The sequence below is a fragment of the Ochotona curzoniae genome, unplaced genomic scaffold (genome assembly GCF_017591425.1).
Source record: "Ochotona curzoniae isolate NIBS_2020 unplaced genomic scaffold, NIBS_Ocur_1.0 contig_1014, whole genome shotgun sequence".
NCBI lineage: Eukaryota > Metazoa > Chordata > Mammalia > Lagomorpha > Ochotonidae > Ochotona > Ochotona curzoniae.
Window position 1 is genome coordinate 47,846,833 of NW_024464920.1, and position 26,329 is coordinate 47,873,161.

General features: G+C 45.4%; 2 protein-coding genes across 2 annotated transcripts in view; one reads left to right on the plus strand and one right to left on the minus strand.

Moving 5' to 3' along the window:
* The window catches only part of ENTHD1 (ENTH domain containing 1), a 115,167-nt gene extending 113,770 nt beyond the window's left edge, over positions 1 to 1,397 (minus strand). The window contains exon 1 of the mRNA XM_040988251.1: positions 1,049 to 1,397. Within this exon, the coding sequence (XP_040844185.1) occupies positions 1,049 to 1,397 (349 nt within the window). The remainder of the gene's footprint in view (positions 1 to 1,048) is intronic.
* Positions 1,398 to 11,759: 10,362 nt separating this feature from the next.
* GRAP2 (GRB2 related adaptor protein 2) overlaps positions 11,760 to 26,329 on the plus strand; it is a 62,135-nt gene continuing 47,565 nt past the window's right edge. Inside the window, exon 1 of the mRNA XM_040986394.1 lies at positions 11,760 to 12,044. The gene's annotated coding sequence lies outside the window, so the exon portion shown is untranslated. The remainder of the gene's footprint in view (positions 12,045 to 26,329) is intronic.

Below are 26,329 nucleotides of genomic sequence, written 5' to 3' on the forward strand. Positions count from 1 at the left end.
AAGAAAAACCAGGTTGAACAGTGCAACTATTCTGAGATATATGAGTTTTCCAGCCCCACAGAGATAGTTCAAGTAACAGGCTCCTGCAACCCCTACTGGAGGTTGGCCTGAGCTCTTAGTGTCAGCCTGGGTCCCAGCGCCACCCAGGGTCACTGCAGGCAGCTGAGGAATACTTCAGTGGATGGGATCTCGAACAAACAAGAAACATGTTAAAAGGCATCAGAAGCCTGTACAACACAATGAGTGAATTCAGATATAAAATGTGAACCTTAGCTAATACTGTTATCAATATTGGTTCATCAGTTTAAACAAATGCACCAAACTAATGCAGGATAAAAGAGAGTAATAGGAGAAATTGTACGTAAGAGTAGGTGAGAAATATGTGAAAAGTATACTTTCTGCAGCCCTAACACTACCCTAAAGAATCTACTTACAATACATACTTAACACAGGGATTGCACCAAATTTTATCCTTGTCTCATGATTCATAAAACTGTTGAGCATTCTAAGGAGAGGAAGTGCAGATTCTTTCACCACTGTAGACTATCAGGTACAACTGAATCATCTTGTCTTCTATAACTCCTTCCGACTGCGCCTCCTCCTCCACCCACATCAGGATTATTTCACAACCTAAATTTCTGTGTTCATATAATTACTTCCATCTGGATGGCTTTTGAAGATTCCATAGTCTTTGGAAACATTTCCGTAATTCATGGCTATACTCCAGTCGTATTAAGAGATAGGGTGACATTACTAAATTGCCAGGCCTCTTGTTCTGTTCACTTTATTCATTTTCCATGAGGTATCATTTTATTAGGAATCTGTGTTCATTTGACACATCATTAAAAAACAAACAAACAAACAAACAAAAAACCCTTGTTCTTGAAGGCCCTGAGGAGTCAAGCCAGATGATTAGATTAGAAAACCTCACTGCCCCTTCAAGAAAGTTATCTGGTATAAGCAAGAACAACTTCTCCATACCCATGTTTCCAAACGACCCTCCCAAGTCATCTTTTTTAGCACACTGTATAAACCTCCTTACTTTTACCTTGGTCTTTCCCAGCTTCATCGACATGCTGAAAATCTTTCAGTGTATGAAGGTTACAGAAGCCCTCTCTGCAATGCTGAATAACTCTCTTTGATCCATTCTTGATGAGATAATCCATTAGCGTAAGGGATTTGTACACATGGCGCCAGTTTTTCCCATGGTCACCAAGTCTCTGCCATAGCATATTCATAATCTCCGAGAGAGAACTCGTGTTGAAAGTCAAGTCACTGATATCCAACATCAGAGAACTAGAGGGACCCCACGGGTCATTGGAAGTTGCTTCCCTGACTTTAATTTCTGCATCTGAGTAATTTTTCACAAAGTTTTTCATTTGCCTTCTGAATGCCATGAGTAAGACAAATTTAAAGGTGAGACAGGTGATGATAATAATGGAATAGAAGCTGTGCCATTGGTTTACAATACTCCTGACAGGTAAATGGTCCCCAACTCCAAATGATTAGTCTCCATGTTGGCAAAGTACCAATTTCCTACAAAACAAGCATAAAAAATGCACAAGTTGATAAACATATATAAATTACTTTTTTAATGTCTACAGGAGATGATGTTGGAGCATAGTGAGTTAGACACCTCCTGTGAAACCAGCATCCTGTACCACAGCACTAGTTCAAGTCCTGGCTACTCCACTTAGGATCCAGCTACCTGTTAATGTGTATGGAAAGACAGAAGATGACTTCAGTATTTAAGCTCCTAACACCCAAGTGGAAGACCCAAATGAATCCTGGCTTTGGCCTGGCCTAGCCCTGACCATTGCCATATGAACCAGTGGACTGAAGATACCTCTGTCTCCCCAGGCCCTCTCTGCCTTTCAAATTTATAAATAAAATCTTAAAAAGAAAAAAAAAGTTTCTGTAGGAAATCAACTTATCTGGGCAGCAACCGAATAATTATGAAGCATTACATGAACAATGGACATTAAAAATGGCATTTGTATTTGGATAACTCTTCTCAGGGCTAAAAATATTATGTCCTAAAATTAACTTAAATGATGGCTTTTAAAAAGTGAGTCTTGGAATCACCTAGTAATCCTATGACTGCATTCTTCTTAGAACTAGAAGTCATTAGAATCTGATCTAAATATGTCTTGTTACTGTAAACTGAAGTCAATCAGCTATTAAGACAACAGTCACACCTCAAGAGACTTCATGGGAACTCCTAATCCCATAAAGTCAGTATTTAGTCCAGATAATGTTGGTAAATTCAAAGGAATGGGTAAATTACTTTCTTTACTCACTTTATGAACAAAAATATGAATTTAGGATTACAGTGTCGACCGTAACATTCAAGACTGGAGTGATCAGCATGTATCTGACAGATCTCAAAGAGATGATTTGGGCTGCTATAAAAATACATCCAAGCACATTTTGGGCACAGTAGGTAAGACAGAAGATGGGCTAGGCATTGTGGTGTAGTGGTTTAAGTTACTGCTTGGGATGCCCACCCCATAGAGTGAGTGCTGGGATCCAGTCTGTTTCCAGTTCAGCTTCCTGCTAATGTGGATCCTGGGAGGCAGCAAGTGGCTCAAGGGCTTGAGTCCCTGCCACCACAAGATCAGAATGGAGTTCCTGGCCCCTAACTTTATAGCCTGTTCCTGTGCCCACTGCCTCAGGCATTTGAGGAGTAAACCAGCAAATGAAAGGCCTGTCACTCTGCCTTTAAAATGAATAAAACCTAGGGGGAAGAAAAGAGAAGAATACCTGGACAGCCACACCCTGGCTCCCATTTCTTGGATCAGCTTGTTCAAGTTACACCCTGGGAGGCAGCAGATAATGGGCCAGGTTCTCGGACCCCTACCACCCAGTTGGAGACCTAGATGCGGTTCTAGGCTCCTGGCTTTGACTGACCCAACTCTGGCTACTGTGGTCATACAGACTGAACCTGAAGATAGACGACCACTTCCTGCCTTTCAAATGAAATAGATTTTAAAATTAAAACATACATACATTTAAACCTTAAAAAGGGATGGAGTCCCAGATGATGCTTGTGAATTAATCAATTCATAATTTATATGAGACTATTCCCTTCCCCCTCCTTTTCACTTTTTGCATTAAGGTGAGTCAGTTTGCAATTTCTCTAGAGATTCATTGTTTACGGTGATGAAGTTAATGTACCAAATTGATTTCAAGCCCTGCTGAGTTCCCAGGCCCACCAAAGCCTGTGTAAGCTATAATCAGATTTTACTAGTGAAACTGCACACACACACACACAAAAGTAAAAATGTTAAAATCCATAACAAATGTATTTGTCACTTTTAGTTTTGTTTCCCCTCCTTGACCTTCTCAGATATTAGCTTAGGCTTGATGAACTTGTATGTGTACTAAAGAAAACATATTTTTTCAGAAACATCCTAAATGAACCATCATTCCTGTTGCAGAAGTCAAAGGAAGTCATTATCTTCTTTTCTGGTGCAAGTACATACATCCTCAGGTAAATGAGATAGAAAATCTATCATTTTAATTAATATTTCTCAGAAAGAGATTAGAAAGAAAAAGGAAAGTATATTTCTACAACCTTTTGATTTTTTCTCATTTGCACTTCAAATATAGACATTCTATCTTCCTTACATACAGCAGAAATCTGATTTATAATGATTCAGTAAGCTATTAAAATTTTCAATCATGAGAATTTTCTATTGTCCTTTTTCTCCTCTTGCCAACTCATTCAATACAGATATACTGTAACATTCGCTTATAGCGACAAATATTGATTGCTCCCTTTACAAATCTATTTTTTAAGAAAGCCTGTTAAAACTGTTTAAGTGTTAGAAGCAGACACTAGTTGCTAAAATCCATTTTTTGGATAGCCATTTATATTTTGGAGGAAATTTTAGTTTTCAGGTTTTCCTATATTCTCCAATCTGCATTCCTAAATTTTTAGAAAGAATGTAAATGAGGGTCCTGCTCCAGAAATATATCAAAATAATAATCTTGAATCCAATCCGATGGCTTAAAATGGATATGCTTGACACCATACAAAAATTAAACATAGTCCCAACCCTCTAACCATTAAAAGAACCACAAAAAAGAAAGTCTGGATAGTGAATTAGTATCACTTACTAATGTATACTGATATGAACAATACTTTGGTACAGAAACAGAGTATACACTATTCTAATTCTTTTAATGTTTAATTTTACCTATTTTAAAGGAACAGAAAAAGTGAGAGAGTGATAGAGAAAGATTTTCCATCTGCTGGCTTATTCTCCAAATGCCCACGTTAGCCAGGGCTGGGCCATGCCCAAGTAAGAGTCTGCAGATCCCATAGGGTCTACCATGTGGGTGGCAACAGCCTAGGCACCTGAAACATCTGCCCCCTAGGGTGCATTATCAGGAAGCTGGACTGGAAATGGGGCGGGTGGGACACAAACTGGCACGTCATAATGGGATGCAGGGTCCCAAGAGATGTTCACCCTGCTAGACCACAAGACCTGCCCCAACTTACTACTGATGTCTTTTCAGACCAACAAGGAATTAATTGGTATTATTTGTAAACTATATGTTGTTTCTGTTTAGACACCTGTCTACATGTAAATGCTTGCTTTATTCATACCATCAAATAACTTTAAGGTTGCAGTTAATCATGCACTGCATAATGAGTTTTTGGTCAAAGACAGACTATATAAGCAATGGTGTTCCCATAACATTACATCACCTAGTGATACAGCAGCCCTCTAAGTATATGCTATAATGTTCACACAATGATGAAATCACCAAATGACATGTTTCTCAGGACGCAGCCTTAAGCAACATGTATGGCGACGTACTACCGGGGTAAATGTCCACACAGGCATTTTGATTGTCGGACTACCCACACCATTATAATACTAAAAAGAAGAAAGTGAATGTTTTCATGTCACAAACTTCTGTTGTGTTTTCCGAGAGGCCTTCACTGACCTTGGTAACTACTAAGGTCCCTCCTTACACCCTTTTGAGTGCCTGCTCATTTCCTTCACACCCCTTACAATGGTGTGTGTCTGTGTCATCATGACCAAACTAGAAGCTCCTTGTGGGCAAGGACCTTGGCCACTGCATCCACCCCTTAACTCTAGGCTCAGCAGACACCAGCAATATCCTTTGGGACAAAGCTGCAATGGCTCTTCTGCCCTGGACTACACATATTATTATTAATTTTTTTAATAATACCTAGCTCTTGTAATTCTTGAGTTCTGAGCAAACATTTTCAAATCAACAAATATTCCTAAAGACCTAGCATTTCTCTTTTGCATTTCTTTTTCTATATTTACATTTCTCTTTCTAAAACATGATCTCTACTTTCAACAACATTCTATTACTGCTTAGTAAAGGAACTGTCTTCCCTAATAGTCCCCCAGCTAACAAACGCTAACATACAAAAGGTTTCTTAGTTTTCTTTTCAGATCTGCCCACTATTGAAATGCTACTTCCCCACAACACCTCTTATCTAAATTGTCACAGAAAGTGATTTAAGTTACCAGGTATCATTAATCTACAGAATCACAATCTCACCCAAATCTCTTCAGGCTGAGTGAGTTTTAGAACTCGATTTTTATTTTTCTAACTTTGGATTTCTGAAAGATAGTGCAGTGCCTAGACCACAGATAGCATGAGAACCACAGTGAGGTGAGCGGTCGCCTCGCACAAAGCCAACATGTAAATATTTAGAATAAAGACTGGAAATGGCCTCACATAACGGAGGATCTGATTGCCCAAAGGGACGTGGAGAACACTGGCCGTTAAAGCTTTCTGGATTTTGGAACTGAGAATCAGGGCCAGAAGAGCCGGCCAGACGCGGGCCAAGCCTGACAGGAGCCATGGCGAGCAGCGCCGAGGAGGGGATTCTGAGGAAAGGACGGACGCCACCCAGGGGCTGGAGAAGCACGCCAAGCTGCCGCCCGTGCCGCCCGCAGCCCGCCCTTCAAGGTGCCTGCGGCTTTGAGCTCCTGCTCGCCATTTCCCCCGCCGAGGCTTAGCTCCTCCGTGACTGGCGGCTGGGAGACAGGAGCGACCTGGCATGGCCACAGCCAACGTCCACCTCGTTCCCTCAACGAGCAGGTGAGAGCGAACTCCACGCAGGCGGAGGGAGAGACTCAGCCCGCTTCGGACAGGCAAACCTCTCCGCCTCTACTGAGGCGCGGCCCACGGGAAGGGTTCTAGAAGGAGGAAGGGGCATCATGGCGTCTCACAGCAGGTATCTCCCAGAGGCTGGGCTGGCAAGACAGTTCCAGGGCGCCCTCCACCCGCACACTCCAAAACTTACAGCTGTTACCTCAGGTTGAGGCCCAGGAGCTGCCTGTGGGCCTTTCCTCTCTCAGGTTCAAATCCTCCTCGAAGACTCTGGCCGAAGCAGCCACTTCCGCTTCCTCACTTCCGGTCCTTTGCGTCCGCTCCCGACAGGGCCTGGAGCAAAATGGGTCCGGGGGTGCTTCCTATGCCCACCCTGAAGGGTATCAGGTGACAAGAAGGAAGAAGATTTTAGAGTGTAGGAAAATGCTTAGCAGACAACCGTAGTATTTGTTTTTAGCCTCACTCATGATTATAATAGCCGAAGTTATTTGTACAGACATGTACAGTGTAAGGGATCAGTAAAAGATAAATTGGGGCTGGGGTTAATGCTCGTAATCCTCCGTTCAAAGAATAGATGTTTACAGGGTGTGCTACTAGTGTAATTGTAACCGCCTCAGGCGGCTAATTGACACCTCAAAGATGGAAGAGTGACGCAAGGAGAGCAGCAGCCGAGCCTGTGCCGGAAGACACCTGGCCGTCGGTATGCTCAGCTGGACTCGTGTGTGCAGCCACCTCGTGCCAGGCTGTAAGGACCCTGAGGTAAAAGTCAGCCCTGTGTGTTAACAGGCTCCTGGGGGTGACAGACACCCTCACGGGAGTTTGTGACAAGATCTGTGTAGCGTGACAGCAGAGGAGAGAACATGGCGGGAGAGCAGAGGAGAGAGCATGGCGGGCCAAGCTTCACAGAAGACTTCACACGTGAACCGAATGACAGGGAGTTCACTAGGGAGACGACGCAGAGGTGGCCACTGTGGCCAAGGGGCCTAGCAGATGTAACAGCACAGAAGCCAAGAGAACCCCTTATCTTGGTAACTACAAGGACTGCATGACTATGGCTGACACGGAGGCAGTTAGTGGAACAGCAGAGGGAAGTGAAATGGCAGAGGGTGGCAGAGCATGAAGCACCTTGTCCACGCCACCAGACAATGACATCCAGTGGGCACTGAAAAGGTGCTCAAACCTGTTTCGAAGGTTATCAGTGAGTGGGTACAGTACTGGTTAGGATGGGGTCGGGGAAGACTCGAAGTATAAGAAAAAGATTAGTGGGCAAAGTAACTCTTGCTTTTAGCTCCTGCTACTTGATTCGTAATTGTTATTATAACGGTAGCTGACATTATTTTTTTTAAAGACTTTTATTTTTACTGGAAAGGAAGATATACAGATGATGGATTCTGTGTGGAACATTTGGAGTCTGAGAAGTCTGAGATGACTAGGGTGAGAGTCCCCAGAGGCAGCTGAACCAAGAAAGAGTTTGGGACCTGAGAATTGCCATGACATGGACGATAGAAGCAGCAGGTTTGAACAGGAGACAGAGCAGTATTAAAGATTGCAGTCTCCATGAGGGTGGAGGTGCCCATGGCAGGGAAGGAGCTGGTTAGGTCCAGGAGAAGTGCCAAGTGTTGTGGGCAGGTGTTGTGGCACAGTGCACTAATCACTTGGGATGCCCACATCTTATATTGGAGGATGTAGAACTGAGTCTCCCTCTGCTTCCAATCCAGCTTCCTTCTGGTGTTCACCTTGGGAGTCAGAGATGATGCCCAAAGTCTTCAGTCCCTGCCACCCAGGTGGGAGGCCTGGATGCAGCTCCTGGCTCCTGGCTTCATTCCTCCATTTGGGGGCACAGTTTAGTTGCAGAATTGTGGCATCCATGAAATGCAGTTATTCTATGAAGACAACTCGGCTGGTTTCTCTTCTCTGATTTTCTGAACTCAAGTTTTTATAAAAGTAAAGTTTGCTTTACGTGATTTCCAAAAACCCTCTTCTCTGCCTCTCACTTCATTTTTCTCAATTCTCTGAATCTCAACTCTAGCTGAATCTGTTCTCCAACCTTGTGTCTTCTCTTTCTTCACTCCCTAGGTGATGGTAACCTGTTAATTCCCTTCTGAACCAACAGCTGCAAGGCTTTATCTTCAGCCCCAACTTCCCAACTGCCAGCCCAAGTATCTAACTTCGCATGACTTCCCCAAAGGTCTGTCTGTGGACATCTCAGTGCCAAGACGTCTGAAAGTAAGTACCTCATCTTTCCTTCTAAGCCCATCTCTGCTGGTCTCTCTAATCTCAGCAAAGGATGCATCAGGCTGCAAGCCCTAGCCCCTATCTGATTCTTCAATCACTTACTCCTTACATCCCAACTGCCAGCTTCCCTTGGAGAGTCAGGGTGACTAACCACCCAAATACTGCTTGCTTTATTGATACTGTATTCCTCCACAGTCCCTGTCCCCATTCTCCGAATACTCTACGTGCTCACACTCTGCTCCCTGCCACCTCGCCCACCACGGTCTAAGCCACTGCCATTTCTTGCCTAGACTCCTACAGTGCTCTCCTAACTCCACTCCCAGCTTCATTCTCTCTCTTACAATCTAGCTTCAGCACCATAGTCAGGTGAGCCTGTTAAAATGGAAGTCCCTAGTCAGATCATACCAGTATCTGCCAACTGCTATGTCTGCAAAAGTCATCTCCACAACTGTCGGTCGGTCTGCCGTGTCCCTTAACCTGTCTGCGTGAAATCATCCTCCCCACCACACATACACACACCTTGCAGCTCCAGCCCCATTGCACTTCCCTCTAGGATATACTGACTGTGCCTCCCTTCGTCAGCATGCAGGAGCCAGGAGGGCCATACTCGTGGTTTGCTCACTGGGAGACCTGCTCTGCACCCAGAGCAGGCCTAACATGGAGTGAATGTTCACATATTGTTTACTCAGTAGATGAAAAGATACTATCTGAATGCACACTATTGAATCAGAGGTATGTGTTTTACCATCTGGGTCTTCCACTTGGGGGCAGGGGCCCCAGTCCCTGGGCCATTGTCCTCTGCTTTCCCAGGCACATTAAAAAGAAGTTGGATGGGAAGTAGAGCTGCCAGGAGTCAAATAGAGGCCTTTGTTATGGGACGCTGTGCCCCTAGTTTTTTAATGTGTGGTTTTAAAAGAAAATGTCTCCATTGTGAGTAAGTTCAGATTCTGAACACACATTCCTGAGTCCTCCTGATTTTCCATTTTTCTCAAGTCCCTCTTGGCTCTCAGTACCCAGAGTGCTTGCTGTTTGGATTCTGCCCCATCGTCCCCATGAATGACTGACAATGCTGGAAGCTGAAATGCTGATCTCACACTCAGGTCTTTATTCTCATGATGATGGAGGCAGATGCTGCCTGCCTGCCCACCGGGGCCTCTGGTCCCAGGCCCTGCCTCTGTGCTCAGCTGTAGAGCTCCTATAGAGCTTGCAGGTGGTTTTGTTCTTCTCCCAAGACGTTCTGTAACTCATCTGCCAGTCAGGGCAAACTGCCTCAGCACCTGGCTCTTGGAGATGTTTCTGTTTTGTGCTCTGACCTAAACTGGGCGGGGCGCTTAGAATCTCTTCTCCCCCAGGGTGGGCGGCAGTGGGAAAGTGTCTTCCTCATCAGAGCACAAGCCAGAACCATCAGCCTTCCCTGCCCTCCTAGTTGCTACCCACAGAAGTTCAGGGCCTTGCTGTTTGGCCATGTCAAGCCCTTGTCTTGGGATCTGTTGAAGAATCGGGATCACGGCCAACAGATTGCAGGAACTTGGCAATGTTCCTGCAGATTCTCTGAGAGCAGCAAAGCCTGGAGAAGTGGGAGGGCACCTGTGCAATGGCTCAATTGGCTAAATTCTCACCTTGCAAATGCCAGGATCCCATATGGAAGCTGGTTCATTTCTCAGCTGCTCTACTTTCCGTTCAGCTCTCTGCTTATTGCCTGGGAAAGTAATGGCGGGTGGCCCAAAGCTTTGTGACCTTTCACCCACATGGGAGACCCAGAAGAAGCTCCTGACTTCGGATTGGCACAGCTCTGATCATTTTGGTCATTTAGGGAGTGAACCAATGAACGGAAAATATTTCTCTCTGTCTCTCCTTCTTTCTGTAAATTTGATCTACTTTTCCAATAAAAAAAAAAAATGGGAGTCCAGCTGTGAGAAGTCCTGGCTTCAAAATCCATCATGCCCTGTTAACATTAGGGGTGTGAATTGTTTTTGTTTTTTAATGCATGGAACTAATGGGGTTTCTCCTCAGATAAAACTTTTTAAAGCGTGACAAACCTAACTCAATTTTTACTATGCCCACGATTAAAGAATTAAGAGGTGCAAATGACTTAACTCATCTGATAAATGTTTACTGAGCACCTGTGATGACCAAGGTATTCTGTTTAATCTGTATCAGATGCTTTTGCAATTCGATAAAAATGTTGAGCAGTACAGCCAAGGAAAAAGTTTAAAACAAAACAAAACCTTGAACAAAGCTTAGAGCAAAAGAACAAATAGATACAGTAGGATAGAACTTTATAACATAGAATAGGATTGAACGCTAGAGCCCCAATTTGAGTTTTCTGTGACACACTCCTTTTAGGAATTCCGGAGGTTAGGGTCAGACCACCCCTGGGAGCCAACATTTCCCTCTTGTTCTTGAGTGGATAACCTCAAACTCTGAATGGTACCACTTAGCAAGTCACATGGTCTCTGATTTTGCACAAAAGATGCAAGGTTGGCAGTACATTTTCTACCAAGAGCAAAGGGAAAGAGAGAGGCTTCACAACTTGCAGTTGGTGTTGGGGGGCAGGGTAAGTTAGACATTTGAACCGAAGAACTAAGGAAGTTAAAGGTGACAAACCTCTAAGTCAGTGAAATATCTTAAAATCCCAGAGAGCTGTTAGTCCAGCATGCTCAAGATAATAGGACCCAGAAATGCAAGGTCTCCAGTTCAGACCAAAGTGTGACAAGCCTGGGGTTAGAATGCACCCTGGCTCAGCACTTTTGGAATGACGGACACTAAGAGTGAAATTGCAGGCTGAGTGAAGTCAGAAGGCATTTCTTGGGGCTGGATTGTGGCACCAGGGTTAACACCATCTCTTGCAATGCCAACAATCCCATATCCAAATGCCAGCTGCTCTCCAGTTCTCTGCTCAAGCACCTGGGAATGGCCCAAGAGATGGGTCGAGATGACCCAAGTACTTGGGCCTCTGCTACCATTGTGGGAGATCTAAATGCAGGCCCAGGCTCCTGGCTTTGTCCTGGTCCAACCCTGGCTGTCACGACCATTTGAGAAGTAAACCACCTGGTGGACTATCCGAGCTCTCTTCTCTCCCCACCTCATCCCCCTTTCAAATAACTAAATTTTTTTCAAAAAGTGTATCTTTCGGGATTTTGACACTGTGATTGATGAAAGATGGCTCATATTATGCAGGAATCAGCTTTAGAAAAGAAATGCTTCCCTCTGGATCCGTGGCAGCTTGCTGACCAAGCCTGCTTGGGATAGCAATGTTCCTCTGTGAGAATCGGGGTTCAGGGTAGGAGGGTGTTGTTAAAACTGAAACTAAGCATCAGGGAGCAAAAGTGTTTCACTGAACCTCCTGCCTTTTACTTTAACAACTCTGACAGCGAGAACACAAAACCACACCATCTAAGGCTCACACCCAGCTCTCTGAAGCCCCGTGTCTGCGAGTTCCTGTGTGGTTTGCCTACAGACGGCAGGGGTGACTGGGGGTAGTCAGGAGGAAGGAGCCCGGGGTAGGGAGGAGCAGGCACTACTGATGGATCTGTAACCTGGCACCTGTTTCAGTGCGGGACTTGGAAGACAGCACAGGTGGATCTGTGTCTTCAAATGCAGTCATTCTGATGTCTGAGGTCCTCTTCCTTCTCGCGAGAGGGGACTCCAACCACTCTGTGTCCGGGCGGGGAAAGAAGCAGCTTCTTCTCTTTCAGAAGGTAAGTCGTGATGCAACGCTGGGGCACGCTGTATAACAGCCTGAACGGACGGGTGATGTGTAGAACCTGCTGTGTGAATCACATCTCCTTAAGATGAGTCCCTGGGGCTCTGTCAGTATTGGCTTTGAATATTTTCGCCCAGGTGTCTTAAGTGTATGGTGACTTGTTTTGACTTCTAGCCAAGGGATTCGGAAAAGACTTGTTCCCTACTGAGACTGTAATCAGAAACTCCACGTATTGGTTTGGAAGCCAGCTCAGGGACAGCCTTTTAGACTTACCCTGGAGTCATGGTGGTGAAAATACCACTGCACTATGGTTGGCGCTGAATCTAAACTAAGGGTGATTGAGGAATTTGGGGGGCTAAGCACAGTGTACACCAGCACCCTGAAGGTCAAGGATTTTTCTCGCTTCAAATTCTGACTTCTGTTAGAACTTGCGTGACCTTTACAGAGAAAGAACACTTGATGTGGGGACACGCTTTGAGAAGGGGTCGTCTGTCTTTGTCTCTCTGAATATTTAGGCTCTATCCCAAAGCCGGCGTCTCATGTGGACATCCAATCTAAACATAGTTCCTTTATGCTCTCCAGTCCCAACTGTTCCTGAACCCATCAAAGGTTTCGCTAATTTAAAAAATGTGTCAGATTGCCATGCACAGAATTAGGCCGTGTTCATGATCTAAGGGATCGTGTTCATGATCTAAGGGATCTTCTGAAAGTTCACAGAAAATGCCTGGTTTGAAAAACGAGGCATGGATTTCAAAATTTTTTATGCCAAAAATAAATTGATCTTTTCATTCCATTTCCCACCCCCCAGACCCTTTGAAGTACTCTCTCATGCCTGTGGGTTCATGGATCTATTATTGAGAATATGCCATACATATTGAAACATACATGAGGAGGGAAATGCTTAAAATGTATCTAAAACATTTCCTGGCTCACAGTCTGTTATCTGAGTATAAGAAAGCTGAAGAGCTTTAGTGCCCTGCAGCTACATTCATTTATCATAAACCCAGTTCTTCAGTGGATCTCCCTTTTCTTTCTTTATTATTTTTGGTTTGAGAAAGACTATTGTAAGTCCCTTGAACAACACAATATTGTATACAAAACTTTCTGAATATAAAATAATTTTACTATGCAGTAAAGAGCAGTCAGCAGATAGAGAGCCACCTCAAGGCATTTGAATTCCAAGTTTTAAAAAATTCTGATTTGTACCCTTTTTGGAGAACATCTTTGGCCTTTTTACCAAAGAGGCTGCCCTGTACCATTGAGTGAGATTTCCTTTGTAGATTGCTTTGAGTGTCTCCCCTGTCATAACCTGTAATCTTATTCTCCCTAAATTGTGATGGGTTTTATCTTTTCTTAAATGAATTTGCTGAAGAAAGGGGAAGGTGGTGATCGATCTATTCAATATGAAGAAATATCCCGGCTGCTAATGTAATATCCTTTGGAATATATTTCATATCGGAGGCCCTGATGAAAATCTCTTTTTCAGAAAATTTCAATTGCTCCACATCTACCTCATAGGGCTATTGTCAGAATAAATGAGTTAACATAGATATGAAGTGCCTTAGGAAAAAGGCCCTGCAAAAATGCAAGATGATATCGTGATTAATTATTTCTTCAAATCCTCATCATTTTAGTCCTACCTCTTTATACAAAAATGTATCTCACCGGCCAGCTGAAGTCATTTCTTTCAGAACCGTTTCCATCCGGGAAAGCTGAAAACGATCCTAGTTCCTGTGGATATATTGATTCCCAGAGAATAACACCTGCAGGTGTGGGTCACCTGGAGGGTGCATGCTCTAATTTGTGTAGAACCTGCCTATTTCCTGGCTCCAGGAAAGTCTGCAGCTGTTTAGAAATGTGTCCTAATGTGTGATCCCATCAGAAATTCTTAACCAAGTAACAGTTACTGCTGGATTAATCTTAGGGACAAACTCTTCGTTTTTGTGCCCCCCATAAAACAAATTCAAAAACTTGTGTAAGGATCTTTATGAGCTGATCTTATCTGAATCAGTACATAGGATTAGCTTGGCCCTTGAACCCACTTAAAGTATTGACCCAGCATGGAAGACAGCTACAGCCTCATGTGTCTTTGCCTTGATCTTCCTATTTAACAATTCTCAGGAATGCAAAAATCTCATCTAATGAATAAATATTTTACAAGCATTCCTTGAGCAGTTACTACATGTCATGACCTGCTCTTGGCAATGTATTCTCAGCAATATTAATATTAGCCTTCCACAAACTTGAGCCAGTTGGAAGTCGGCAAAGAATTTTCTAAGAGTTTTCTTTTTTAAATACAAGGGCACACTTCAGAAAGCTTTTGGGGAAATGAAATTAATATAACTAAGTTTATCCCAGCACAAAAACAAAAAATATTTAGAACCACATGGATGGTGTTTTTTTTTTTTAGTCATTTGCATTTACATGAAACTTTTGAACATGATTTTAAACAAGATTTATTTACTTTGAAAGTTAGGGTTACAAAGAGAGGGACATCTTCCATTAGCTGGTTTACTCCTCAAGAGGCCACAAGGGCAAAGGTTGAGCCAGGATGAAGTTAGGAATCACATCCAAGACTCCCTTGTGGGTGATGGGGACCTATGTGCTTGGAATAGCTTTTGTTGATTTGCCCAGGCCATTATTAGAGAGCTGAATTGAAGCATCTGGGACATGAACCTGCACCCATATGGGATGCATACGTTACAGGCAGAAGCTATATCACAACATAAGCTCCTTGAACTCTTTTTTAAAATATTTATTTTTATTTGAAAGGCAAATTTTATAGAGAGAAGAGACTGAGAGAGTGGTCTTCCATCCACTGGTTCACTCCCCAAATGGCTGCAATGGCTGGAACTGAGCTGATCCAAAGTTGGGAACCACAAACTTCTTCCAGGTCTCCGATGTGGGTGCGGGGACCAAAGGACTTGAATCATCCTCTGCTGCTTTCCCAGGCCGTAAGCAAAGAGCTGGATGGGAAGTGGGGCTAGCACTCCCAGGCAGAGGATGAGCATGATATGCTATTGTGTCAGCACCCTTGAACACTTCTTATAGGCATGGATTTTAAAAACAAGACAAACTTTTATTCTTTTTTTTCCATGAACTTTTTGAAACACTAGTATATGCATTTAAGACAAAAATCTTGGAGAATTAAAAGAAACTACTGCAAAATAGATAATAATAGAAGTTGTAAGTGCTCTCCAAAGATGGTATAAGACATGTAGCTTATAAAGAAATTGGGGACAATGTCTAAATATCCGGGGGACTTAAAATGTTAGACAAGAATTTCCTCTAGACTCACCATCTGCTTTCAACAATTGTGTACTCATTGCAATATTTTTTCTGTGTGGGCACACTGTTTTCTGAATTACAGGTAAAAGGACTAGTCCCTCCTAAATAATCCAGCACATGGATAAAAATAAGGATGTTCAGTTAACCCACAATGCCATCATTATACCTAAGATGGACATCTACGACTAGTCCAGATGTAACTTTTCCCGTTTGTCCCCAGATATGGACTATTAAAAAAAACACGAAGTAATTTTACAAAATGAAACCAAATATTGCATGTGGGCTTTCTGTCTCCTCTCCTAGCACTGGGTGTTTTAAAAGGTTAGACCAGTTGTCTTGGAGAATGCCCTTCTGGCTTGGTTGCTGCATCATGTGTATTTTGCTCCTCTCCCTTCTGTGTTTCCTGTAAACTCACACTTAGACTTTAAGCACTTGCTATAATGTGCTGCCCAGGGTCCACATCGCTGCTGGCCTGGAGGCACTGTCATGGCATCACGTGCAAGGCCACCGGTGACCAAGGCTCACCAGAGCTGTGTCTGGGAATGTGTCCCTATCCAGGTACTTTGTTTTCCTCTGCGATTAGCAAGTGCCCTGCGAGGGTGACAATCAATTCTCCAGCAAACTTTTGTCCCTGTGGTATCAGATGATAGTCCAGAACCAGCTGCTTTCCATTGGGAATCAGAGTTCTCATACACTTTGAACAAAGAGAAGATGAGCATTCTTCACAAACACTTATGGTGAGCTTAGTTCAGAAACATGAAATAACAGGTGGCACTCACTGAGTTCTTGCTAGGAAACTGCGCAGCTGGGAGTTGAACCCGGCTCCTGCAGCTCCTGAGTGAAGCAGGACACGTTACTCAGGCCTTCTGCCTTTCAGTTTCTGAAGCTCTCACGTGAGAGCAGGCGTACTGCCTAGCTTATAAGATTGCTGTAAAGATGAAGTAATTTATATATGTAAAGTTCCTCAGAGCGCGTCTGCTCTCATTGCTGTTGGTCACGGGGCATGCACACGGTCTGCAAGTGTGTTAGTTCATGTGCTGCTCCTCTCACAAATGAGGAGACTGGAGCACAGAGAAGTTAAGTACTTAGTACAAGGTCACTTCACCAGCACATGGTGGAATCGGGTTTTGAACCCAGCCAGTCTAATTCTGGAACATTCTCTCTGAAGACTGGAACATGCAATGAGGAAAGAGACAAATGGATCTGAGTAAGAATTAGCAGCAGGACGTCCCTACAACACACACATGTATACACACAAGCACACACACCCATATACACATAGGTGTACACACTTGATGTTCCCAAACGTCTGAGAGCTTGGACACTCATACACATTTTAGGCTTTGTTCATCTGAATAGGAATCTTATTCTACATTATGCATAGAGAAGTAGTGTACTTATTGCATTTACATGGCTTGCTGCTCTGTTCAGGAAACCTTAAATGCTGAATAATTTAGGAGTGTATAGAAGAACTGTGAATGGATAGTAACAGCAATAACTAAAACCTGCCAAAAGGAACAGCGCAAGAGAGGACTCAGGAGCCGAGAGAAGGAAGATGCCTATTTTGGTACAGTTGGGCCTTTTGGCTAAGACCAAGTGTGGAAGGGGCACCCCTCACACTTGTGACACTCCTGCCGTGTGTGTAGATTTTATCATGAAAATCATGAAAGCCCAGGACAGCGAGTCCCCATCGGAGTTCTAGCAGGCCACGTTGGGTTTCCTGATGGCCCATGGGTGACTGATTACCTGGTGTGTTAAGCATTCCAGAGGGTGCCCATGGCTTCTGAAACACCTGTCTTCAGAAGCAGCCTCAGCACCTAGAGGCCAGCAGGCCTGGACTGGGCCTCTTCATTAGCATTGCAGAAGTGTTTCAGGGCTACGCCAAATCTTATCCACTCCTTAAAAGTGCCATTTCAGAAAACTCTCGAGTGTAATTTTCTAAAAGAGAGCTAAAAATAAATGAGAAAAAAAATTCCACATTAATAATGTTTTTATGCTTTTCTAATGCAGTTGATGCCAAATTGATTCTGCCTTTTTATTTATTTATTTTTTGTATGAAAAGCAGCCTAATTGATCAATTGGTCATGAATAATACTTTTTTGTTTGGTTTTCTCCACACCCCACCCCAACCCTCTAGAGCCCATGGGCTTAATTTATTGGCCTACAAATGGTTCATGATTTCTGTCTTTTGTCTAGTGCTTTATAGGAAAACATTCAGAACACACTGCTGAGAACGCAGTAGGAACTCAGCAAATAATAAGTAGATAGTTCTCTTGTTAAGTATGGTTTTAAAGAAAACTCTTTCTAAATAACTAAGAAGCCTTATGAGGGAAGTATGCAAGTAAAGGGTAAAAGATTGGTTGGTTTGTTATTTGGCATTTTTCTATTCATCAGTGTCTGGATCACTTTTATTAAATAAATCACTTTTGTAAAATAAATCTTTATTAAATAAAGATTTAATTCATTTTAAAAAGTGGAGTTTTTTTTGCTTTCATTTTATTTGAAAGACAGGGACAGGAAAAAGTCTCCCACCCACTGGTTCACTCTCAAAAAAATGTCCTCAACAGCTGGGGCTGAGCCAGAGCAAAGTCAGTAGCCTGGGACTCCGTCTGGTTCCGGGGACCCGCATGCTTTAGCCATCCCCGCTGTCTGCCAGGTTGTGTGTGCAGTTAGAGTTGGGAAAGGAGCTGGAACTCACACCCCTCGCTGTGATGCGGGAGCATGCGGGCTTTCCTCGGAGCATCTGAAGTGCTGCACTGAATGCTGGTCTCACCCCCAAACAGGTTTGAGAACATTGAAAATCCAGATTACCAAAGCAGCAAGACTAGCAGGAGGAGCTCACTGACATTCAACTGAAGAAAACTCTCAACTTTCTAGACCTTAACCCCATGAAGTTAATTACAAATAAAAGGGCAGTTGCAAGATATCAGCAAGGGAAGGCAGGCACAGATACCTGGGCCTGGGTCCCTGCTCCTCTTCCATTCTAACCTCCTGCTGGCACACACCGGGACAAAGGAGATGACGGCTAAAGGGCTTGGCTCCCAGCCGCCCGCATGAGAGACCCAAAGCTCCTGGCTGTGACTTGGCCCAGCCTTGACTCCTGTCGGCATTTACAGACTAAATCAGCAGATGGAAGATTTCTATCTATGTTTCAAATAAATAGATACATTTTTTTAAAACTAATTTACTTTTTTATTAGTTTTCTTAAAGATTTTATTTTTACTTTTATTGGAAGGTCAGATTTACAGAGAGAAGGAGAGAAGAGAGAAAAATGTTTATATCCACTTGTTTACTCCCCAAGTAGCCGCAACAGCTAGAGCTGAGCCAGGAGCCAGGAGCTTCATCCAGATATCCCACAAAGGGCTTTGGGCCATTCTCTACTGCTTTTCCAGGCCACAAGCAGGGAGCTGGATGGGAAGTAGAGCACTTGGGACACGAACCGGCACCCATATGGGATCCCAACATGTGCAAGGCAAGGACTTTAGCTACTAGGCTATTACACCGGGCCCTCATTTACTTTTATTTGAAAGGCAGAATTACAAGGAGAGAAGGAGAAATTTTCCATCTGCTAGTTCACTCCCCAAATGGTCACAACAACATCCAGAGCTGGGCTGGTAAAAGCCAGGAGGCTGAAGTTTCCTCTGGGTCTCCCACATGGGTGCAGAGGCCCAAGCACTTGAGCCATCATTTGTTGCTTCCCCAAGCACATCAGCAGGGAACTGGATTGGGAGTGGAGCAGCTGCAACCCATATGGGATGCCAGCTCCGCAGGTGGAGGCTTAGCTTTCTACACTGCCATGCTAGCCCCAAATAGATTTCTAAAAAGACAGTTAAGGTACCGTGTGCTTCTTGATGAACTCTCATGATGTGCATGCTGCATAGGTTGTGGAAGTGGAAGTGGCAGGGTAGGTAGGGAACAGGGAGGGCTCACAGACACACATGGGAAGCTGCTGACAAGAGCTGTGGCAACTCACCCTGTGAAACAAAATAACACTGGGCCTAGCATACACCTTCACATCACTTCACACAGAACCTCCCTCCCCTGAGAGCCTCTCATTTATCCCCAGTGGGAGACGTTTCCTTAACCAAGTTGCTTTATGCTAAAGCTAAATGATCTTGTTTGATCTGACTGATCTTGGAGAACCATGGCGGACCTCGCCTTTTGTCCCTCCTTTATCAGAAAGAGAAAACAAAGCTCAATGGATTTTCATGACCTCAAGGTTGTTCCTAGCTGCTGGAACCAGGCTTCTCCCACCACACTAGGTGGAACACAATGTTGTAGAATCACAGGATCCCGCCAAGGCTCCTGAAAACTGAATCCCTCTCTCCTAAAGACTGACTCCATGACCTTGAACAAGGCGCCTGGAATCTCCAACTTCAGTTTCCCACTTGGTGAAATGAGAGTGTAGCTAGACCGCCCTTCCTCTGCAGCCCTTGGGTTTTCTGTTGGAAACCACCTGTCTCACTGAGAACAGAGGGCCATGACTTCCTGCCACGCAGGGCAAGGCCCTTCCCCTCTTCCCTGCAGGTAGGAAGAGTAACAGCCAACCCTGGTCTGGATCCCATCAGGAGCTATAACTATCAACAGTGCTTTTGTGGGTTGTTTGGATGTCATTTGCTAGTTGCTTCTCTATCTGCAGTGGCAAGTATCAGTGGCAAGTAGCGTTGACACTCCAGCCCCATGCTTTGCACTGGGGAGACGTGCTGCAGTGCGGTACTGCCCCTCTGGCAGTTGCAGTGTCATGTGGAAAAGCAGAATGTGGATGTACTTATCTGGGGCTGATGGGCCCTATCTTTCTTAAAGAGGTTATTCCTTTTGAAGCATACGAAGGCTTCCGCCTGATTTTTCACGAATCATATCTGTTAATATCCCTGAGATGGACTTGGCAGGTGGAGCCTTGTGAGAGGGTGTGTAGCTCTAAACACAGAAGCCCAGAGATCAAGAAGGGACAATAGCCACTTCCCCAGGCCCTGGGACTCAGCAGAGCCAAAGGCGGCCAGGCCGCTGGGACAGGGACAGGCCGGCTGCGTCTGTGACCATAACCGTGGCCACCCCCAGGTGTGACTAACAGCTAATGGTAGTTGGCAACGGGGCCTCTGTCTCTCGGCAGGAATTTTGCTCTTTCAATGGTCCAAGTGAGTTTCAGGCTGGTGAGTGGGGTTACAAAGGAGCAGATCGTTTGCTGTGCACGTTGTGGGAGGTAACGCCGCCCAGTGACAGAGAGGGACATGGAGCGTGAATATGGCTCCTGTGTGAATGTGGCTCCTGCGTTGCGTTCTCACTTTGGCCTCCTGATGAGTCCATAGGCTGTGTCTCCCCTCTGACCCAGAATGCCCAGTGCAAGAGACTCCAGAGGCATCACATGTTCTACCAAGTGGATGCTGTGGATGTTGCCCTTGACCGTACCTACCCTGTACATGTTAGGTAGAGAGAGGGGAGAAGCGTAAGAGCTGGGGATCCCTTGGTTCCAACTCCTGGAGCAAGAAAGATAGCGCCTTCAGACTCTTGCTTCTCCCCAGTAGAGATACGCAGCTCGTGAGGGACGTGAGGAAGTGCGATCTACTCCATGGCTGACTCTGTCAGCTCCTGTTAGTCACTAAGTGAAGGTCTGTTCGCCGTGATTATCATCAAGAGAACGCTGTAATGCATTGTCATGTAGATGCGACGAAACATTACCTGTCTGGTTACTTTAATTCATCTTTTGGCTACCGTCTGCAGAAAGCTCCCTCAATCCCTGTAACTGACAGGTACCAGAAAGAATGAGAACATTTAGGATAACACAAACAAAAGCTGAATAGAGTCACAATTTCTTAGAGAAACTAGGACAAACCAGGGAATATCCTAGTGCAATGCAAACTTCATGGCAAGGAGCTAACAGAGCAAATGACTAGCAGAGGGCATTCATAGAGAGGGCTTCTTGGGGGTGGTGTGCTAAAAGGCAGAGAGCAATGAGTCAGCAGAGGGATTTAAATGCTTCCACAGATCTCTGCATTCCAAAGAAATCTTGGCAAGAAGTGGATCTATTTGGCTGACAATGTTTGTTTTGCAAAAAAAGAAGCAAAGAATAAGAAAGCCCTCATGCATGTTTTTGTTTATTTGTTTTACTCTTGAGGAATCCAGAAATTAAATTTCTGCCACCAGAAATTTACCCCAAGCTCTTTCCCCAGAAAGCCTCCTCTTGCCAATCCAGTCCTGTCCTTCAATGTCTTCTTGGCCAAGCATAAACATCCCCCCGCTCCCCAATTCTCTCCACTGCTCCTCCTCTGTGGCAGTGGTGCCACCAGCACGTCAGGTACTTGCCTCTGCACCAACTCCAGTCTAACACCTCTTTCCTTTCATGGTGCCCAGAAGGGAACGTAGCTCTCTAGCAGGGCTCTGACAGGGCTATGGGGTACTTGTCTCCCTAAAGGTACACCCCATACTTCTATTAATGTGGCTCATGTTTGCATTAGGCTTTTTGGCATTTATGGCATGCTGCTGACTCATACTGAAATTATGGCTGGCCAAGAACCCATGTCTTTCCCATGTTCCACACCCTTTCTTACCGTGTCCTTAACATGATTAAATAAAACTTCACGCACAGAGGTCTGCAAGTAGAGGCTCTGATCCCTGTTACAGTTAGCCAGACTTGTGTAGACGGGATGTGTCAAAGCATTCCCGAGCGAGCTGGTGTCTTGGCTCTCCCTGGCAGCAGGTGAGGACTCCCGTGGCTGTGGAGCAGAAGAGTATGTCTCACTCTGAAGCTCAGCTTCCAGAAGCTCCACGCTTGCTTCTCTCTTTGGACCTATAAACCGTGTGTGAGTGGACATATCTTCATTCAGAGGCAAACTAGGGGCCTCTGTCTTCCTATCTGTGAAGTTGGAACATGTGGGAGAAGCCCTTTCCTCCTCCAGGCTGGTCTCCAAGCCGTAAGGGAGGAGACCATGCTCCCGGAGGGCAGTCCCCTAGGACACGAGCAGAGGTCCTGCCAGAGGCAGCTTCCAGAAGATGTGGTTATCCTCACCGTGACCCATTATAGATCGTGGGCATTTGGTCCTGCCGCTCTGTTGAAGGCCTGATTCAGAGTTGGTGTAATATCATGTGATGCCAACATAATTTTTGCACAAAATTATTTGTAATTTGAGCAGATTCCATAAAGTTGTTTCCTTGCAAGACCCGCCTTAAAAATATAATTTTTAAATTTACTTGAAAGGCAAAGCGAGAAAGAGAGGCAGATCTTTCATCCACTGATTCATCCCCTAAATGGAGCTCAGGTACAGGATGCTGACATTGCAGTTGGTGGCTTAACGCTCTGTGCCAGCTCCAGCAAGGCAGTTCAGAGTGAGTGTCAGACCGTGTATATGTGTGTGAGCTCGGCCTCGTTCCAGCGAGAGCCCAGGGCAGAAAGCCCGCGTGCTTTAACTCTCCATTAGACTGTGAGGTTGCTGGAGCATCTCCAGTGGCCGCAGGGGTTACACCCATTCTGTCATCTTCCCTTAGGTTAGGCGCCGGACTGATGGGAAACTAGAGGGGCTGCAATAGCTCAAGCAGCAAAATCGTTAAATACACGACAGCAGATAAACGTAAAATACGCCCTTCTCTTCTCTCACCCCCAGCCCTTCCGCGATCCTGGCCCCTTCCGTCAGCTGCACATGGGCCCAAGCCCCTGTGTTGAGGTTCCTACCAGAGTGTTGGAATGCTCTGGAAGTCAGGCCAAAAGAGAGAACTTGCACAAAGGCCCCTGGGAATATTGGTAGAACAATGACATTAAAAGATGGGCTTCTTCTGGTGTGAAAGCTTTGAAATCTATACATGCTTGTAGAACATGTGTAACTTCAAACTGGAGTCAAGGGTGCATTTCAGAACATTTCCAGTGAATGATTTTTGTTCATAACAGAATAATGAGGGATACGTCCATGTTGTTCTCATCTTGTTCTAATAGAAATGCTGCTTTGGAGATCTTGTAATTACCAAGATTCCAGTAGCCCCTCCTCCATCTCTTAAGGGTGCTTGTGACGTGTAAGGCCAGGATCTTGGTAAAGCCGTGAGCCCGGGCATCTCATGGTGTGGCTAGGTGACAGACAAGTGGGCAGTGGCCCGAGTGGTTGCAGCGGGGATCTGGGCAATAGGGATAGAGAATCTGGCCACGAGTGGGAGGAGACACACTGGACAACTGCCCTGTGCTCAGAGACAGGCCACGCTAGGGGACAGGGCTGGAGGAGGGCTGGGGGAAATCTAGGAAGAGAGAAAAGAGAAGGCTTGGTCCCGGAGTGGATGCTAGGTGTGATCCCCAAATCATGTCAAACCTGAAAAACAAGATTTCCAGTGCCCCCATGAAATTCAGGAAGCTTCAGTGACAGGCTTTGGAGCAAGGTGCAGTGTGGCCGGCTAGGCCTGGGCCTCGGCAGAGCCAGGCCCGCAGCAAGGAGGAGCTGTCGCAGCATGGGCATGAGGGTCCTGCCGGCTTTCTAAGCCCCTCCCCGGGGAGGCGAGGGCTCAGCGCTTCCTGCCAAGGACATGGGTGGGCAAGAAGCCTGCCCTGGCCATGGACAAGACACAAGGTAGGAGCTGGCACGGCTTAGAGAAGGCCTCCCAGGCACTTCCCTCCTGCAGGGCTCCTAAATCATCTCACACAGGTTTTCTACTCGTCAGATTGTCTCTCTCCCGCCCTTGCACACAGCGCACTCTGTGAATAACCCAAGCCACCCGCCGCCTCCGCTGCCAGCCTCAGCCTTTCCTCTCCCGCCTCAAGACTCTCGACTCATTAGAGTCCTCCTCTGACCTTTTAATCCCTTTCTTCTCCTCTGGACTCGCTCCAAGCCTTGCTCGCCTGCTACCCTGGAAATGCATTCATTGAATGGAGACTGTGCCAACTGCCCTTTTGACCATGGAAAACAAAGGAGGGAGGGCATGAAGGGACAGTCATGGTTTGGGAGTGGTGCATCCGTCTGCTCGCTCCAAGGAGCTGTCATTCTTGGTCAGGTAACCATCCTTACTCCAGCCTCACGTTTTGATTGTCCCATAGAGGCTTTCTCTGGGACCCTCTCCTAAGGATTAAAGAGTACACCCCTCTATCCAACAGCCCTGATGTGAATGTAGCCACAAATACAGCAGATAAATGCATCCATTCTATGTCACTGGAGGCAACACACTGCCACGGGGATTCGGTTTCCAGAGTGAGCAGCCCCAGAGGTGTATTCTACCAAATTTACTCCGTTTGCTGCAATGTGATCCACTTGATTTCACATCACGCCTCTAAGTAGGAAAGTGGAACTAATTTTCAGCAGGCTGCGTGGGTCTGTGGATGCCCCGCGACATCCATAAGGGTCACTGTGACTAGTTGGTAGCAGTCACGGAGGGCTTCTGGGAAGCCGCTGTGGAAGCAGCCTGCTGTAGGCCGGGCTTTGAAATGCGGTTTCTAAGAGTTAGGACAGAGGAGGCCATGCGATGGCGAGGAAGACAGACCTGTCTGGTAAAATGAGCCCTCCTCCTGTCCCAGATGGTGAACCAATTCTTCCCTCCTCAACGGTATTTTCAAAACACTCATCCTAGGGGCTGGTGTGATGACTCAACTGGCTAATCCTGCCTGCAAGTTCCAGCATGCCATACAGGCACTGGTTCATGCCCCTGGCTGCTCCACTTCCTATCCAGTTCCGTGCTTATGGCCCAGCAAAGCAGTAGAGGATAGCTGAAAGTCTTGGAACCCTGTACTGTACGGGAGACCCAGAAGAGGAGGCTCCTGGTTCCTGGCTGTAGAGCAGTTCAGCTCTGACCATTGTGGCCATCTGGGGAGTAAACCAGCAGATAGAAGATCTTTTTCTCTCGCTCTCCTTCTCTCTGCATTTCCAACAACAACCAAAAAAAAAAAAAAAACAAAAAAACAAAAAACCCTCTAAACACACAGCCTATTAGCCACTATTATAGAGAGAGAGATAGATAAATCATGTGTCACAGGACGCAGCTCAAGCTGCAGGCCCCACCACACTTGAGTTGTATAAGCACTGACTGTGCCCATGCTGCACACCTGCTCTATGCTGGGCACCCCTCCTCCTGCCCTCTCTCTTTTGCACCACAGCCTCTTTCACCTGCACCACTCCCCAGTTCCTAAGTCTCTGTCTCATTATCCTCCGGGGACGTTCAGTGTCCTCCAGGACCCTCAGTGGCTATGTTGGGGGCCCCTTCCTTTCATGGCTCACCAGTTGCTGACTTAATCCTGGCATTCGCTCCAAACCCAACAAGTCGGCTTGGGGAAATTTTTATTGATTTCTCTAACTAGTAGTTTCTATAACAGGCAGTTTCTTTCAAAGGAAATCGCTTGTGGAGATGAGCCCCTGGTAGCACAGGGCCATGGTGCTGAGCAAATAGTGGGCATAAAAAATAGTGGATCTAAAAAAACCACCTGTAAACTGCAACATGCTCCCTCCAAGTAAATCATGACTGCTACAGTACAGGAATCCCAAGTTCCAAAAGTAACCGGGTGATTTGTAAAACTTCAGCAAGGCTTGGTTGGTAGCATGGTTGGAAAAGAATGTTAGAGGTTTCAGAGTGTTGATCCTCATCAAAGGGCTAATTGTTTACACAAACACATACCTACTTAGAGAACATCCAGAGACTGTGCCCGCCTCCCTCTCGGTGAAAAGAGCTGTCTGGACTGTCTGTGCTTTGGTGCCCATTTTCCCATCCCATATACTCCACTATTTCCCAGAAAGCTACCACCCTCACTCTGTGTCACGGTCCTTTGAGTTTTAGCTCTGCTCCTGCCAAAATGAATAAAGGGATGGTTCAAGCAGTTGAGTCCCTGTCGCCCACACGGGAGACTTGGCTGACTTAAGTCCCAGGTTCCTGACTTAGGTCTGGCTCCACCCTGGCTTGTATGTACATTTGGGAAGGGAACAAGTGAATGGAAGATTCCTCTCTGTTTGCCTGTCTCTCCCACTGCAAATAGATAAAGAACCACAGATCTTTGTGGAAATGTTGATTGCCCTAAATAAACATGTGAACTATTGCTGGGTG